General features: G+C 36.0%; 1 protein-coding gene across 1 annotated transcript in view; it reads right to left on the bottom strand.

The window, feature by feature from the left end:
• RTTN (rotatin) overlaps nucleotides 1-17,517 on the bottom strand; it is an 82,398-nt gene extending 64,881 nt beyond the window's left edge. Inside the window, exons 1-10 of the mRNA XM_014938445.1 lie at nucleotides 17,487-17,517; nucleotides 16,524-16,711; nucleotides 15,738-15,936; nucleotides 13,835-13,924; nucleotides 12,539-12,617; nucleotides 11,081-11,195; nucleotides 10,393-10,543; nucleotides 9,335-9,500; nucleotides 6,575-6,756; nucleotides 2,635-2,750 (exon numbers count right to left, since the gene is read on the bottom strand). Of these exons, the coding sequence (XP_014793931.1) occupies nucleotides 2,635-2,750; nucleotides 6,575-6,756; nucleotides 9,335-9,500; nucleotides 10,393-10,543; nucleotides 11,081-11,195; nucleotides 12,539-12,617; nucleotides 13,835-13,924; nucleotides 15,738-15,936; nucleotides 16,524-16,711; nucleotides 17,487-17,517 (1,317 nt within the window). The remainder of the gene's footprint in view (nucleotides 1-2,634; nucleotides 2,751-6,574; nucleotides 6,757-9,334; nucleotides 9,501-10,392; nucleotides 10,544-11,080; nucleotides 11,196-12,538; nucleotides 12,618-13,834; nucleotides 13,925-15,737; nucleotides 15,937-16,523; nucleotides 16,712-17,486) is intronic.
• Nucleotides 17,518-19,177: the final 1,660 nt, after the last annotated feature.

Genomic DNA, 19,177 nt, shown 5'->3' with positions numbered 1-19,177 from the left:
CCCCTCCTTTTGAACTTCTGCAATTTTAACTATTTTGAAGTTCACTTCTAATAGTGAAATATTAGAGCTGGTTTGAACCTGCTAATAAAGCTTTACCTTAAAACATAACAACAAAAAAAAACACAAAACAAACAAACAAACAAAAAAACCCAAAAAAACCCAGCCCACAGTCCAAACTTTGAGAACATCAAATGATTTTTATGGCTATTCATTCTCAAAGGAAACAGCAGCACATTTCTCAGATTATGTTAAATTCAACTTGAGAATCACTATTGTCTGAATAAATCCATCCCATTGGCACTGGAGAAAACAAAATTAGTTTCTAAAATTTTGGTCACCTGAAATAAAGGTAGAATAATGGTTCCAGCTTTGGAATGTCAAATAATGGTTAAGAAGAATAGCACATGTGAGATTTTGCTTATTAATTCCAGAAGTTGATAATCACTGTTAAGCAATTAAGCACTAATTATCTGAATCAACAGAGTTGAAGAAAACAAGAAGAAATTGACTAAATCAAATCAGTCTTTGAAAGTAATTATCAACACACATTATTACACAGTAAAATGAAAAGGACTCATTCTCCTCTTCAGGAGTTCAAAAAAGTAAGTTTCTCTCTGCCCTGCTACAGTTTGCAGAGTCAGGAAGACCTTCTACTTCAAGACCATGGAGTCGCAAATCAGCAGTGGATTCAAAAAGTTTATTCCTCCCTTAGGCGGGGATGACTGTCTCAAAGTCATCTGATCCAAAAAAGCTGAGGGGTTATGGCAATCTGTAGCAGTTCTTTGACATGGCAGAATCAAACTGCACTTAGATACACATGAAAAACCTGGAAAACAGTAAAAACTTGGGAGGAAGGAAGCATAAACTCATGGCTAAAATACATAGTTATAAACTTAAGTATTTTTGAATGGGATTTCCAAAATACTTATTTTTCACAAATATATTCCAATGGAGAGTTTTAAAATTGGATAAACAAAGAAATGTAAAGCCATAAAGTTATGCAAGAAATGCTTTCAAGTTTCCTAGAAAGACACGTGACCTCCTTCCCTTGGAGCTAATACAAAATACAAAGAGGAGCCATGTTTTCCAAGTACTGAAGCCAAACAACTCTAACACCAGCCTACTTCTGATAAAAGAAATTTTATTTGATGCAGTACTAGATAATATAAAGGTAAGTTTAATGGTTATTTCCGAAAATTGTCCATTCAGTTAATTTTATTTACTCAAAAATTGTTTTATCTCCTGCCTTACAATTCCTTTGTCAAAATTAGCTTTACTGAATTGCACTGCACTGTCCAGCTATGAATCACAGATTGATGTAGAATGATAACTTTCAATGGGAGGTGCAAAGTATTTTACTAATAAATCTCAAAAGTTCTAACGATGGAATAAAGTTATATCAGAAAAGCTTTTTTCCTTTTTTTTTTTTTTAAAAAAAAATCAATAGAATTGCATACAAGTACCCAGCTTATTTGCAGAGTTTTGCTCATTAGTAGCCTGGAAACAAACATTATCCTACTAACAAAAATCAGTATGATGTATGTGTCATAATGCCCACAGTTTCTACTATAATTTGACAGATTTATATGCAATGGAATATACTGATTCGGGTCATACAACAACTAGACAAAGGATTAGATTAAGCTTCTTAGATTAAATGTTCTGCAAGGAATCTTCAGTACTGATTTGATGTTGATCAATGATAATAGATTTTGACAGATCAGTACACTAAATTCAGAAAAAAAAAAAAGCTCTCATTCACTGCTAGGTCCAAAAACTATATAAATATTATAATTTGTAAAATAGAGAATAGGGAAGCCTAGAGTAATATTTTAATTAATAATTATTGCAATAACAGTGTCTCATACTCAGCGGTATTTTCAAGAATTCTAACTTAAGTCATGTCCATTTAAGACTACGTTTAACATAAGTTTTTATACAAGTTTCAGTCTGCAACTTCGGTATGTCTGTTACACACATAAGCCATGCTGGCTTATTCTGAAGCTTTCCGTTGTCTGCAAAAGAAATTCACTAATTTGATATTTCATGTATATAACAACTCTCAACTGTGATCAGGTATGTATTTCCAGCAATTTAAATTGTTGAGTCAACAGCACCTTAACGCTTTGAATCACTCATGGGCCAAAAAGCTTTCTCCCAGCCAAGCAACAGAGTTAAGGAGAGCTGAAATCTGTGCAGGGATCAATAGGTTCTGTGTAGGAAATGGATACCACGTATCTTACCATTCCAGTCTCAGACCTAAACAATTATCTCCCTAATTTTAAACAGATAGCTTATAAGGAGTAAAGAAAGTGAAAGTTGTCATTTATATCAAATTACTCTCCAACATTTGTAGTCTGCATTTTTTCCCTCAGACCCTCTTCCCTACACACATTTCTCTCAATGGCTGCTTAACAGCCTTTCACTACAAGACAAAATTCAGTACTTATTTTCCTGAGGTGAACCTGGTAAAAGAACTTACATTTAAAATAAAAAGTGTGTGCCAGTGATAAGAAACTATTTAAGATTTTCAAAAGGGTAGCTCAGCAGAAGATTAGATACGTATATGAATGACTGCAGAAAACGATTATAAAAGCTGTTAAATATGGTTGATCAAAGCCTAAAGAATCTTACCAATTCCAATGCAAAAAGGCTATCATCTTCCCAAACATTTTCAGAAATAGCATCACCAATAAGGAACATGTCTTCAACTAGCAATTCAAGAACTTCCATCGTCACTCTCCTACTGCCTAGGAATACAAATGAGAGGATAAATTCAAACACAGACAAAATATTATATTATGATATTCAGAAAATATTGTTTTGAACAAAGGATTATTCCAAATCTGAAATTCTGATATTTTAACTATACTATACACTTATACTGAACTAATGCTAACTGCCCTCAACCACAAACAGTGCTGAGTCATGGAAGACAACAACTAGCCAAAATCACAAAATAAGAGATTAAAGCTTGAGAACTTGAAAAAGGACTGCATTTCCTTAAATCCTATAGTATTACATAAATTTCATTAAAACTGTAAATCCGATCATTGGACTTCTTTGAAGTTCAACACAAAGTGACTTGTTTCCACCACCCAGACAGGTAGGTTACAGATCTTCCATATATGTTACTTGTTCCTGTTAATCTGCATTTTTGGTGTAGCTTCCTAGATTATTTTGTTTGAGATCTTCTTTTTGAAAGGTAAGGAGGCGAATATCCACTTTATCCCCTTGTACTTTTCTCCATAACAATTTTCTACTCTTTATTTTAGGCTAACATTGATTCATTTTCATTGCTTCCTCTAACTCAGTATCCCTTGATAGCAAGGTGAATCTGGTCTGTCCGTTAGTGATTTTCATAGAGTTTTACTCTTGAACACAGGGCCACAAACAAACCTGGCCCAAGCTTAAATGTTTACAGACTACATTTACCGCAAATATAAACCTTCCCCTAATAACTCCAAATAACGAAACAATAGAGAAGCAGTCAAAGCTTAAAAGGTTTTGTGAAGAACAAGGCAGAGTATCATGAGCCAGACCAAATATTTTCAACCTCATGCAACAGAGGATGCCAAAAATTGTCTAGCATCCCAGGGAACTGTACACTGACAGTTTTCCCCAAATACTCCATTCAGTGCAACTGTTAGCTTAGTTACTTGTTGGTGGTATGTTTCTATTTAAGACCACGGATGGATTTCACACAACACTACTGAATTTCCAATCTATTTCTTAACAAGTGTAAACATTTTTCTTCCTTTAAAACCTGCTTAAAGAAAAAAAGCAAGCTTTACTGCTTGTTATGACTGAACATTAATTTCTTTGTCTCTTTCTCTATTTTTGTCACTTTTGTACATTTTATACAGTGTAGAAGCCTTGTTGATAGATATGTTTGTCCTCAAGTATATGTATACGTGTGTGACTATATATATATAGTGAAAATGACCACCGCTCATAAAAATTTGCAGCTCTGAGTGAGCATATGGCAGAGAATGGCAGAGGGTCTTTTTGAAATCTTGTTTTTTATCATCTCATGGAAGTGCTGTTTTCCATTTATTTTAGGCAACATGTTGCCAATTTGAAGAGTAGATGCCTGAAAACTCAAAAAAGCACTTTTTCTCTCTTCACAATTCTTTCACAAATTCTTAATCAAATTTCTGTGTTTAAAAGATTTGAAAGGTGACTTAATAAATTGCCATTATAATTCAAGTATTAAAAACCGTTGGTTTTAATTTATGTTATAGTTTCAGAAATATTTTTAAGGTAATAACTAAACATAACATCTGCAACAGCTATTTGCTGTAGCTGTTGTGATCTACAGGCATGGAAGTGTTCCTGCCCATGGCAGGGGGGATGGAATTAAATCATCTTTAAGGACCCTTCCAACCCAAACTATACTATGATTCTAAGTTCATTCCACTATACCCTTACATGAATACATCAGGAGAAAGACTCATTTCCCAACATGTATGGCAATTAGTATGGGCTAAGAATTCATTATTACTAAATGAACAATAAGACACATATAATCAATCTTTTGCTGTTCAGATTTAAATAATTGTCTTTAAGACATGCAGTATTAACACTGAACTTCAGACCAGTATGGTAGCTTAAAACCGATCACCAGAAAAAAAAAAAAAAGAAAAAAAAAAAAAAGAAAAAAAAAAAAAAGAAAAAAAAAAAAAAGAAAAAAAAAAAAAAGAAAAAAAAAAAAAAGAAAAAAAAAAAAAAGAAAAAAAAAAAAAAGAAAAAAAAAAAAAAGAAAAAAAAAAAAAAGAAAAAAAAAAAAAAGAAAAAAAAAAAAAAGAAAAAAAAAAAAAAGAAAAAATAAAGAAAGTAACAAAAAAAAAAAAAAAAAGAGAAAATAAAGAAAGTAACAAAAAAAAACCCCAAAACACACAACCCACACTACTATTGATTTCTGAAATGACTTCACACACAAGGCAGGCTGGCACAAAGGAAGAAAAATTCCAATGAACATCTCCACAAGGAACAGAATTTGAGCTTAACTGAAATACACGTTACATTGTAAAATACAAGCAATCAAATTTTACACTAAGCTTACTTTTTTCTTTACCCAGTAATATAAACAGTAAGAAGAAAAACAAAATCTGCACTATGCTGTATGAACTGATAACAATGTTAGTAAAAGGGCCTGTTGATTTTACTGAAGCAAATAATTCAGAAAACATAAGCCCATGAGAAACATTGTGTTACTGTCTGTCACTGTCTCACAGTATCACATTGTGCCTTCACATCACAGGATTTCAGATCAATGGGAACAGGATAAAAATATTAGTTTGCCTACAATCTATGTCTCATTAAAGCAGAGTCGAAAAAGAAATACGATCTAATAGAGTTTAAAAAATGTAAAAAAAAACTTAGGGCAAGAAAAACAAAGACAGATCAATTTCATCTGAAAATGAAACTATTTTGGTTCTGTGTTAAGATGCAAAGAAAGAATCCTGAAAGATGGAAAAATTCACTATATTTTAATTCTGCAGATTTGAAGTGACATGTGCCAGAAATGGAAAAGATAGAAAATACATTTTCTGCAGTTTTACATTATAAATAAAAGAGAAGATGCCAGAAGTCACGAATGTGCTTGCGAAGAATTAATATTTAAATATCACCATTCTGAAAGGGGAAAACAAAACTTTTATTCCTTTTAGTTTATTACCAAAAAAATGAGAATTGAATAATTTTCCTGTGCACAAAGATTAATGCTGACTTTACTATGAAATATACAAGTAAATTAGTATTTTGTGACAGAACAGAAAGTCATAAAAAGTTATAATCATGAAAGCAACAGTAAATGAAAGTTTCATACATATTTCATACAATTTTTATAAGTTAAAGCCTCTACTCAGCTCAGGAAATGTTGACAGGTATAATAAAAGGAACATCTTTTAGTATTCTAGTCATAGATAGGCACACATTTCCAGCTCTTATATTTGAAAACCTTGACACATTTACCAATACCTGTTTTGAATTACATTGTTTTACAAGAACGCTGTTTTACAACTAAAAACTATTTTAGACAATCAAAGACTAAAATGACTGTCCTTCAAAAAGGCTTTGTACTTTAGAACCTTTGTAAGTTAGAATATCATTCGTTGAAATGAGAATATCATTAGTTCTGTTTCTTAAAACATAATTTGTTACTTGATGCATAAGAATAAAACCAAACCTTTTTCCAAAATTTTTGTTTATTATTTCTTGAACAGGAGGAGAACTCTATGCTCAAAGAGATCAGAACATGGTTTAAGTGTGGTTATTTTATCATTTTCTTGAATGACATTTTATTCAGCCAGACCACTTTTCCACTACAAACTCACTTTTTCCTACCATTACTTCCCATCACCACTAAAAAACACTTGAAATCTCTGCAGCAATTCTGGAAATCAACCAGAAGATTCAATCTTTATGACCTGAACAAACTCTTTAGAAAAGAACTGTTATAACCACCTACAGTACCTGAGTAATTATCTATACATAATACCAAATTCTTAAAAGGTTTGTACTAAAGATGGTAAGGACATGTTAATGAAATTCTTCATTCAAACTTTCTCACCTGTTCTTAGAAGAGGTATTGCATTTTCCAAGATGGAAACACAAAACTGAGGAAGACTAAGCTGCTTCATCTGTAATTCCAAAGTGTCCTCACTTTCAATATCTGGCAGGTCAATATGTCCTATGTCAAGTGGGGAATGCAGAGGGATTCTGGAGTTTGCATTTGCTTGAGTACTGTTTCCACTTAAAACAGCAAACAAAGAAATAAACAAAAAAGGAGACACAGTTAACTAACCATAGTTCTCCAAAGAGAAAACTCATATGTATAAAAATAGCATCAAGTATTTTAATGTCCTCCTTCCTTGATGCATAACCTTCCTTCCATCCCAAGATTCTCTGCTATCCACCAGTGTTGCAGAAGTGGGGGCAGGGTGTTGTTTGGTCATTTTTCACATTTCAGAACCAGTAGCATCACAAGTGAATGCCTACTGTTTTGGTAGCCATCTTCAAATGCATTTAGAAATGTGTACTGGAAGAAATACACATGCAATGAATATGATATTACAAGAGAAAATCGGTTGATTTGAAATGTTATTTTTTATTAACGAAGTCTATCAGTTGCTTGAAGCAACCTATTACATTAAGACCATTCTGTCTGGCTAGCCACAAGAATCCTTGGAAGGAAAATTAAGTGTGCCCTATGTTTAAGCCTGTAAGACTTCTTTGTCCACTGTAAAATAGAAAATATCCCCTTGTCCAAGAAAGCCTTAAGTGCAACCAAGTATATTTTGCAAAATATACATATAGCCATTATATTTATATTTTTAAAAAAATTATAACCTCTAGATATAGTTCATAATTTTACTATTTTCCAGCTGCTTTCAAATTTAATTAATTCTATTGGAAGCATTAATACAATGCAGAATGAATGTTTTCTAATGTTTTCTCTTATCCTAAACAATATTTAGCAATGTTAAAACTTGTACAACTTTTATAGTTGTTTTTTGTTTGGTTGCTTTTTTTATTATTAAACAAGCTGCAGAAATTGAATTTTGCCACTATATTGTATTACATTCTATTTTTAAAATAAATGTAAAAGATGTCTAAAGAATAGTAATTAAGAATTTAAAAGCCAACTGACTTTAAGAGGTCAATAGAAGACTAGAAGCAAAATAGAAGAGTTCACCAGTGGTTGATTGCACTTACCAGACAGTAAGGAAGGAGAGGTATCAATCATAAAAACAATTCAGAGGAGGAAAGGTTAAGTTTCCAGGCAGAATTTGAAATAGACAAACAGATAGATTGAAGAATCTCAAGATTTAAGAACAAGGAAAAAGAAGAGTTACATATAAAATGGCAATAAACAAATAATTTATATTACAATTATGTTGAAAAAGACAAGATTCACTAAAAGCAGCTCTTCCACATCAAAATCAGCAATGTCAGAGCAACACTAGTCATTTCCCTCTATCATATTTTCTATTCAACACCATGTTTTTCTGTATGCTGTCTCTGAGCCACATTATATCTTTGTAAGAAATAGGATTCATGGCAGTGAGCAGCTCTACTGCAGCACACAGGATGCAAGAAGTTAAAAGTGTACAGTCATGAATATCTCATAATATGGCCTTATATTTTTAATAAATTACCACTCCCTACTTTGTAGATGTCTCATCATGGCCTTAAATAGTGCTTACTCTTACACAGATTTCCTTACTACACTGATAGCCAGACCATTCCTATCTCTTGCCCAGTAGACACCAGCTACTATTAAACTGTAAACTGTTCAACTGAGGAAAACAGTCAGGTCCCAGAATGCATAAAGCTCTGAGTTTGTTTACACTGCCATATCAGTTGCAAAATAAAAAAATAAATATATTAGACTTAAGATGAGTAAAAATAACCTCTTAATATAATTACTCTTAAGATGCATTTACAATTAACTACATGGTCTATTCTCATCTGTAATATCACAATCTATTTGAATACCTAGGAGTTACTCAATCATTAAGCTAACATACCATAGAGACTCAGAAGAACTACTAGCAAGCACACAGTAAGGATTTACAGAGTTTCTCCGTCTCTGGAGATGTTCAAAACCTACCTGTGCAACCTACTGTAGGTGGACCTGCTTTCGCAGGAGGGGGTGGACTGGATGATCTCCAGAGGTCCCTTTTAACCCCGCATCATTCTGTGATTCTATGATTCACAAGAACTTTAAAATTCCTACATACTAAAAGGCACTGGTTCTTGAATAGCAGCTTTAAGTCTGTTGTGCCGAGACAAGTAAAAAAAACCTCACACAAATAACCACCTCAAAATTTTGAGGGTATATAGACAATTCATAATTTCATTTTGAAGTTCAATTTTAAGATGATATACAACTGAAATTTGTTGTCAGATTTAGGAGCACAGTTTAAAGAGTTTAATGGAAATATTCATACAGCATAGCATTTCTGACAATGTTGTACACTGAAACCTACGGGATAGCCATTCAACTTAAAAGAACTTATGGGGTCATCTGCAATAGTCTGAATAAATGCTTTTCCGCATCTTATAAATACATGCACAAGCAATAACTATTGGTACTAAAAGACTTCACTAAAAATATTGGTTGGGTACAAAATGTGGCATGTAAAACCAATCTTAGGGATTCTGAACACCACTTAATGAACTAACTGTTTAATTCTTCAACATAGTTTGAATTTTCACAGTTAAACAAAACTCTCACATCATCCCACACACTGACAAGGAGCTGATGACATAATCCTATATTACTAGTTTTCTAATTGAAGTGTAAGTTATTTCTTATTTTGTTCACCTGGAAGATCCTGCATCCCAATCTTGACCATCTCCTCTAGGACGCTGAACTGTCCGTCCAATCACAGATGGCCGAGGGCTACTACTTCCAGGTGATGGATTCTGAGAACGAGGAGGACCTCTTGCTTCTTGACAGTAAGATATAGATGAATTCTGGGAAGCTGTGCCTTTATGTAACACAAATCATATATTTTCCATCAGTGGAATCAATTATTCTGAAATATACTACATAGTGAAGTAATTAAGGTAGGATATGGAAAACACCAAGTAAACATTGGAGAACTACAACAACCTATCACTGGCTAATAGCAGAGTTTGGAAACTCAATTCCAAGGCAAAACCACTGAAAATTACAGCTGAATCGTAAATATTGAGTTCTAAAATACAAACATAGTGTCTGACTAAGGCTATATGTTGATATTATAACTGATTTAGCAAACAAACAGCCAGTATAATTTATTCAGACACCAAGTACAGTGGCAATCTTATGAAGAGAAACAGACTACCAATTTACAGAAACAATGTTGATTAAATTCAGCTGACAAAATGGAATCAGGAAGATAACTTATCTACAAAATTTAAGCATTGAGAACACTGTGAAATAGCCCAAGTAACTGTAAAATCCCAAACAATGATTAAACTATTATCAGCCAACAGAATAAAAAAAGAAAATTAACACAACTCATGAAATTTATAACTGAATTGTTATGCACTAGTAGCTTGAAAACTTTTCTGAAACTGTGCCCACTTTTATTTTACAGTGTTCATTTAGTTTTAGTTAAAAATCCCCCTCCTGCTGACAGTTGGATACTGGGAAAAGTTGATGAGTGAATTTCACAGCAAATTGTGAAAATGAGTAAGTATTTTAAAATAATGCAAGTACTGAAAAAAGTATTTTCTAACATGAATAGTAATAAACACCATTATTTAGCAAAACAGTTTCACAAGGTTACATTTGCTATAAAACTGTGGGTTGGCTTTTTTTTTTTTTTTATAATTTTAGAAAACTTTACCTGTAGTAGAAACACAACAGTATTTGAAATATTTAAACATACTTACCTTGCTCTGTGGAAGAAAAACTTGGATCTCTGTGAAAGTTAAGTCTGATTCTCAAAAAGATGCACAACTGTTGCAGGCATGACACAGCCTGCAAAGCTAACCGATGTCTTCCATCTCCTCCAAAAGCCAGGTTCAGCAGAGACAAAAGGCTCTGCAAATATATAACCATCAACACCACAAGATGAGCATTAATGCACCCTAATGAACAACCATGCCAGCAAGAGTCTTGTACTAAATATAGTTCAGAAATGTTTCTAAGTGTTTACAAATCACAGCAAAGATTAAATTGGCTTAACTACTGTTTTCTTACTGAATGCGAGACCATCAGTCCTAAGGAAAAAGCTGAGTCCCACATTATATTTCCAATAAAGTCACTACTTTTATTACGGGAGCCCATTAGAGGGTGTGCATATGACAGTGACACTATTTTATCTTACCCAAAAGAAACAAAGTATTACTTCACCGCACACTTCATTACTGATTAGCAACATATATTGCTACAAACAAGTAACTTCATAAATACAATATATAGCTAATGTCCTCTTTCCTATGCACCTAGAGTTTACATAAGGGAACTTTTGTTTAGCTATTTTGTTTAGAAACAAATTGTATCATTTACATCAGTTCTTACTTGGCACAATTTATACTATAGGACAATAAAACCCTTAAACTTTATGTGAATTCTTGCCTGTACAATCTTTGGCCTTTGAAGGAAGATCTCAGCAGGAAAATCTTGCATAATCACATCCTGTAGAAGCTCACACGTACTCCAAATTAAACTTTGGTTGTTACTTCTCAAAGAGCTAAAAATGCAGTTCATATTTAAACATGTATTACAACAAAAAAATCACCCAGCCAGTAATCACTAGCTTGAACAAGTCTTTACAAGAAAGTTATTATAACAACACTGAAGAATCTAAAGGGAAAAAAATGCTGTAATTCTGTCATACCATTTTTAAACTTGAGTTATTCCTTAGCTATGCTAATTCTGTGTACAATGAAGAACAAACTCAATTCCAGCTGATAACAAACCCCATGTAAAATTAAGTTCCCAGAAGAGAAATAACTTTATTGATTCTGAATTTGGAATCAATATAAGAAAGAGTGGAAATTCCCTGTGAAGCTAATGATTATCTCAGTGGTATACAGCAAGTAACCTAATTCTTACCAATGAGAAAGTTTTTTCATTACCAAGGTTCATGTATAACTTAAAAGCACTTGAATTATGTATATGGGAAGTTACATAAAGGAAGAATTTTATTTGCTATCCTCTAACATCTATATTAGTAAATAATAAGAACCTTTTTAGTATTTTACTTCACTTTTTCTATTTTTATTTGAAATCAATGTTTCTGAAACCACTGTAAAAAAACCTCAAAAAATGTCTAGTTTTAAGGATCTGTGCTCCTTTTCTTGACTCAGCATAAAGGAAATTAAATATTAAACAGGTTTTCCAGCTTCAGAGGTCTTTCAGCAGGAAAAATAAACTCAAAAATCTATTACAAAAAAGCTTACAGGTAGAGAAGACTTGTTAAATAGTCCAGTCCATGATACTGCATTGCTAGCTATGCTAGAAATCTATCACAGCTCTGTGTCAACTCATAAGGAATCCCAGCTACAGAACTTTTTCTTGGGCCATTTCAAACACTGCTTTTTCTAAATGAAAGTTAAAAACAAAACAAGTCACTGCAGAAAGATGATCTGAACGACTCAATGCCTGGATAAGGCATTGTACCTACACTTATTGGCCTAAACATAGATAAGCTGCTACTGAAAGTATGGATTTCTCTGCCAAGTGGCTGTGGGGTTAAAATAAATAAGGATTTTATTCAAGCTTGTTTTAAAATTGGCTGAATAAAATCTTTGATCCACTTGAGAAAATTAGAATACTGACAACTCATGAAGAAAAAAATGTTCTCGGAATCAAAGACAAAGAATGGAGAGCAACATTAACAGAAAACCTGTCATATCACAACTCATGGTTTATCTGCTTTGCCCAACTTCAGCGCAGCTTTTATGACCATTATAAAAAATTAACTAATTAGGTTATTTACAGGAACGATGCAGGAGGACAGAAATTTAGAACCACTCTTACCCCCCCAAAAAAAAAAACTACAAGCAAATGGTAACATTTCTTTTATTATACCTTTCATTTGATGAAAGAACATGTCTATCTGTTGAGGTCAGAGTTAGCCAAGGAAATGTGGAAAATTTCAAGCATTTCACTGCAAAAAAGAGAGTGGATATTTTGGAGTACATTTTATAAAAGTATTGCACTGTATATTTCCATGGCAAATTCAAAAACTTGTGAACTATTTACTATCTGAAACAGAAATCCCTTTTACTAAATATAGACTCTCATTAACTCAAGTGCTTCTAAAGAGCGTTTTCAGCAATACAAAAAAAGTATTAAAGTCATCTCAAATTCAAATTAAACACGTTTATTAAAGAAGGTGTTAGCAAATAGAAAATACAGCATTAGTGGAAGAGTACTTGATCCCCACATCATGCTTTATATCAAATTATAATTTTGTTTTGCTACTAAAGAATACCTACTAGGATGATCTCTGAAAATGGAAAATTTACCTCATGCTTTTACTCTTTAGAGCAGTAGAAATTATACTTGTTACGAAATTATGACACATACTAAGTTTTTAACTAACATAACTTTAAAGCTATTTTTAACTTAAAGATTTTAATAATTATTGTGCAATTACTTTACAAGGACAGCTATCTTTAACTTAAAGATTTTAATAATTATTGTGCAATTCTAAAGATAGCTGATATACTGCCAAAAAAAGTAATCTGGTGATTTACATACAGTAACTCCAAAGTCATATTTTAAAATCTAGTTCTCAGCACCACATTGTATGATAACTACGACGCTCTCCTGTGAACCGCTACTAACATAAAGTACAGGCAAAGACTTGCCAAGACAATATTGGTCTGTATTTGTCAGTGAAACATTTCATATCATTTTACTGAAAAAAATAAAAGCATAACACTGGTTGTCATTTAGATACAAGGTAAGAATTTCTAAAGCACTAGTTTTCTGAAAACTAGAAAGGCACTTCAGATGGTTTTTTTTGTTGTTGAAATAAAGTTTGTTGAATCAAAAGGGTACTTAGACGTTTGTGACTACAGAACACAGATCTTATGAAAAGTATTAGAAATTTAAATATTTTTTACAATTACAGCATGTTTTAACACATTTCACACATTCCAAAGAGTTACACTATTTACTCAAAAAGAGAAAGATCTATTACAATGCCTATGTCATTTTTATAAGCATTATAATTGTAGCGTCTGTGAAACTAGACATCACAGAATAACAACAGACAAAAAGAGTAGCCAATAAGAAAATTTGTAATGGAATTCAACCTAAATTACAACTTTAAGCACTTTCTGCATTTAACTATTTTCATTTTATAATTACACATACCAACTGTTCTTTTGGGAGGCATTTCTAACTGTGGCAGGTGACTTCTACCTTGACAAAAATATCCAGTGAACAATTCCTCTTGAGGTGGAACTAAAACAAATAAAGGTAAGTTAAAACAATGTACTCTAAAAAACAAACAAACAAACAAACCAAAACAAACAAAAGTAAATTCAATTTATCTTCATGCCTTTCCTGAACTGCCTCCCTTTTGCCCTTGGTTTTTAACCTATTAAGGAATCAGTAAAGTGCAGTAAAGAGTGTTGATGTTTATTTTTTACAATCACATTCTGCAACTGTAAAGTTTTTTTTCCATTTTCTTACACTACCTCACATACCATACAAGCAACAGCAAAACAAATTCCACAGAATGTATTGCCTGATGGAGAACTGTTGGTCAAAAAGTGTTTTCCCCTAATCTACCTATGTAGTAATAAAATTAACCTTTTATATTAATTATTTAAAATCTTTTTCTACCAAAACTGCTGTCTTTTCAGGTCAGCTGAAAAGTTGCCCCCCCTGTATATAATATGTATATTATTAAATACATGTAATTAATACACAAACTGTATAACAAAATATATACCATTAAAAAGCAACATTAAAAGCAACCTCTCCAGAACATAATAATTGGTTCAAAGGATCAACCTAGATAATTCCCAGATTATTAGTTTACAATTTTTCCCAGTAACCATAGTTGAAATAGAAAGAAAAATACAACACTCCTGTTACTAAGCATTAAGATTATTTAATCCACACATGGTACAATTTACCGCATAAGCAGGAATTATGTACGATGCTTCAACTGGGTACTTTCAAAAATATGTAGTTTAAGAATGCATATTTAAAATAATAAATTATTCCCCATACAGTAGCAATCTTAGGTAAAAAACTAGCTAACTCCTTTCATGGACACAGGGAGGCAAAAATATAAATATAAATATAAATATAAATATAAATATAAATATAAATAGAATCAACAACCACCACATAGTTCTAGCAAACTAAAACCACACCTTAGACAGGCTGCAGAAACCACAGGAAAATTACTTTTATCTCTGAGACTGCACAGTATGGGTGAGAGAGGTGTGGCCATTACTACATCAGCGGTGTCTTTCTCACAATCACCAGGAGGATGAAGTAAGAACCTCCGCGGTATGTAATTTTCTCCTCTGTACTTTGTGCTAAAATTTTGAAGGCACAATAGGAGAACCACATGGGTTTACTTTTTTACTGCATCTAAGAGGCACTGTAAAACAATGTAACAGGTATATAATAAGCTAGATAGCAGAGCAAAGTAACAGCTTGGTGAAACACTTCACACATAATATGAAATTTTAAACAACGTTTACATATTTTTCTATGACAAATACTTATCCAAAACTAAGCAGATAGTGCATAGAACACTAACGTAGTTTTAAAAATCATTCTACTATGTTCACTTACTGCCTTTTTGTTTTCCCTTCTTTTTTTTTTAGATTTTAATAGGTCTCAAAGTTAAAGTTTACCATGCAAAGAAAAGTAGCAAAGCATACTGTCTCCATTACAGATTTGCTCAAAGTTGCTACACTTGCTACCATAAAGCAGACTGGAAATTCATGTCCTGTGTCATGCCCTTATGCCCTTTTTACATTATAGCAAAGAGGTGTTACATACTGAAGAAATAGACAGAGAAGGTCTGGTTACAAACAAGAGGATTGTTCTCATGCTAAGAATGCCATTACAGGGATTACTATCTGATTTAGCTAAGATCACGCTTCCTCTGCCAGAATTTGCTAGCCATACACTTCACTGATCTCCCAGGAATCATTTGCCTACTACACCTGAAAACCTCAACTATTCTAGAAGCTTGTCATTTACTTTATTTTCATTTTAAATAACTCATACTTCAAAATATATACTTTACCTGGCTGATCTACTGAAGGCTGAGCCTGAGCCTGATAATGTACCGATAAAGAACTAGAAGGAAGTCCAGAAGGAAGGAAGAACAGCCCATCCACAATCCCATCAATTGTAGCTTGCAAGTTTGGATTCACATTGGGACGAAGTTGAGAGAAGAATTCCACTGCACCGATGCCAATCAGTTTCTGGGCAGCAGGTGGATGCTACGTTAAGACAAATAACTGACAAAGTTAGTCTGAGGAGTCTATAGGTCTCTTAACCTTGAAGGATGGGGAGGAAAGAAACATAATCAAAACTTTAGTTAGATTTTGCCTTTTTTTGGACCATGCCTCAGGATTTTATTTTCCTCTGCGAAACTGCTGTTTTGTTGTCAAAATATAAGAAAGTATTATGAGATTTTTTGAAATTTCTGTGGCGTTTTCTCAACTTTTTTAAAATAAGTTGCACTATTGTTCAAATCTTCACTTTTCAGGAACAGTGCCAGCGCTTAGCTGCAAATCACGTCCCAAAGAAGAAATTAAACACTAAATGAGAAACTGAAGAAGCAACAGATCTAAAATAGAAATCCAGAAAAGAATTAATTTTTTCTGCTATCCCTATGACCAACTGCAAGCCACTCAAATCGTTTTCATTTCTCTCTACATACAGTGGCTTTATTATTCACATCTTTGTAAAGTACTCTAAAATCTCGTTACATGGAGCTACAAAAACAAATAACATCCAATTTTAATTAGCTTTAGCATTCTAAAGACATATAGGTCATATATAAATAAACATCAGTATGTCATACCTTAATCAAATTGTTCACAAAATTCAGTACTTCCTCTTTCATTGGTACAACTGGAAAATTGAACCACTCCAAAAGGTTAAGGAAAAGCACTTTTTCATGGACCAGATCAGCATATGAAATCAAGTTATGATCTAATTTAAACAGAATAGTCTTCAGAGATCGTTCTCTTATCTCTGCCAGTTCATGACCTGCCCAAAAAAAAAGGAATTAAAAACCCCATAAAGTCAATGACATAACGCAATTCCTATTTGGATGACCATAATGCTGTCAAAGACCTGTGAAAAAAGCTGGCTTTTATGCTGTCAGTATTATGCTTAGCAGGACGACAGATATGAGTGCACTCACCAGCAGTGAGCCAATCAAGTACGACCGTATAGTCTAAAAGTGTGAAACGTTACAAAATACACTGTTATAACCTGGCGCCAGATGTCAGACATGGAGATGGCCTTTTTTTTGAGGTGTACAACCAAACTCTGAAAACACTGTGGATACAGAAAGCTGCCTGGGACTCACAAGCCGGACAAGAAACCACCCCAGTTGATGGGCTCGGAAGGCACCGTTCCTGGGGGAAAGCCGCCGGCAGCTCCTAGGGAAGGACCACCCCGTGCCCTGTCCCCTCCACGCCTGCAGCAGGGCTGGGGGGAGTGGGGCAGCAGAGGGCAGAAACCTCCCGGGGGGGGGCGAGGGGGGCGGCCGTGTGGAAGCGGAGGCCGGGCAGGGGCAGCCGCGCTCCCCAGTGCCCAAGGAGAAAGGAGCCCCCCTCTCTCCTCCTTCCCTCCCACCCCCCCGGCAGCAGCCGGGCGCCCGCACCCAACCGACGGGCAGAAACCCCCCAGCGCCGCGGCGGGCGGGTGAGGGGGGGAGCAGGCCCCTCACCGCCCCCCGTCACGCGGCCGATCAGGGATCATGACACCCCTGGGCAGCCGAGACCTGCGCCCCGGGGAGGGAGGAGGCAGCCATTACCCAGCTTCCTGACGAGCGATGACAACTCCATCGCGCCCCTCGCCCCGCCAGCATTCAACCGCCCCGCCGGTTCCGCCGCCAGCCCGCCCCGCCTGGCCAATGGCGGCCGCGGGGCACCTCGGGAAACGTAGTCCGTCGCACTTCCTCCGTTGGCCTCCGTGTCCCCGACCGTCCTTAGCTCCGCGCGGAGCAGGCTGGGAGTTGCCCTCAGTCCCGCCGAACGCCGGCGGGAGCAGAAGCGACTACAACTCCCGTGCACCCCTGCGCAGAGCCCTCGCCCCGCTACGGGAGCCGGCGGGTGTGCTTAGCGGTGCGCGGTCCCCGGCGGGGCTGGGCGGCTGTGGGGGGACCGGATTTACCCGGCCGCGACCCCCGGAGCGGGGTTAGGCGATAAGGCGCCCGGTGGTCCCGTCTTGGGCCGTTGCCTTCCTCTTCCAGCACTGTGGCCCGAAGCGGTGTCCCCGACCGCGGGCAGAGGGGGAGGCCCGGGGCCTTCGCCTCCCGGGGGCCGTCACCTCAGCGGCGCGAAGGGCCGAGGGAGGGGGCACCCCCCGGGACGAGGCGCGGCCGGGACGGATCCTGGGGGATCCTGGGCGAAGGAGCGCCGGCTGAACCAGCCGGGTTTTGCTGGCAGACACACATATGGCGCGAAGGGCCGAGGGAGGGGGCACCCCCCGGGACGAGGCGCGGCCGGGACGGATCCTGGGGGATCCTGGGCGAAGGAGCGCCGGCTGAACCAGCCGGGTTTTGCTGGCAGACACACATATCTTCGGTATCTCTTTTTTTTTTTTTTCCTCTTTTTTTTTCCTCTTTTTGTTTTTGTCCTCAGGCTTCTCCGAACGACTCCGGGGCTGAGGGTTGGGGAGGGCTCAATGAACCGAATGAGTAACTGAGAAGTCGTTGTAAAATTTCAAAAGTTTAGAGCAACGCTTCTGAGATAGAAAAGGAGCGGTTATGCATTGCTTTGTCTTTCAGTAACCACGCCTGAGAGAATTAAAAAAATAAAAAAAATCAGTGGAAACAGACACGTGGTTTCATCCTTCAAAGTAATCGAAGAAGGTTTAGATGTATGCATGCAATTCTAACAGCTGGACGTTAATTACCCATGCCCTAGAAGCACAAACCCTTCCTGTTGGTATTATGTGCCATGCAGAAACCCAGCCATGCAGTGTGACAGGCTGCGTATTTCCAGCCTTGGGGCTCAGGATGCCATACCCGGGTGATGCAATGGTGGTCCTGAGGATTAGTCTACTGAAACCAAGCAGGCTGCCTGTCTAGCAGCATCCGGAATAGTCATCATGTCAATAGCCACTGCTGCTTCCAGCCCAGACAGGAGCTGTCACCTTGTTCTGTTTGTAGCTCGAATACGGGCTTTGCACGTACCTGTCGGATGATAACTTTTCGTATCTCCAAGTTCCCCTATCATTATTTAATGCATATTTGCAACATAAACTTCTGCAAAGATCATAGTTTTGTTGTTGTCTGAATCCAGACATGAAATTGAAAAGGAAAGGGTGTGTTTCTTCATCCTTTGGTACCTATGTGGCCCCGATTTGGAAGGCAGAGAATTATTTATGTTTGTAGTAATAACAGTATTTGCTAATGTTTCTTTGAGGTGTCTGATAGCACTCTGGAAATAGCTCTTGCTGACTTGTGTAAAGCAAATGGATGAGGGGGTGAAGTAGGAGGTG

This window comes from Calidris pugnax, unplaced genomic scaffold (assembly GCF_001431845.1).
Source record: "Calidris pugnax isolate Ruff unplaced genomic scaffold, ASM143184v1 scaffold13, whole genome shotgun sequence".
Taxonomy (NCBI): Eukaryota; Metazoa; Chordata; class Aves; order Charadriiformes; family Scolopacidae; genus Calidris; species Calidris pugnax.
Note: the sequence above shows the minus strand (reverse complement) of the source record. Positions and strands in the feature narration are given on the sequence as shown.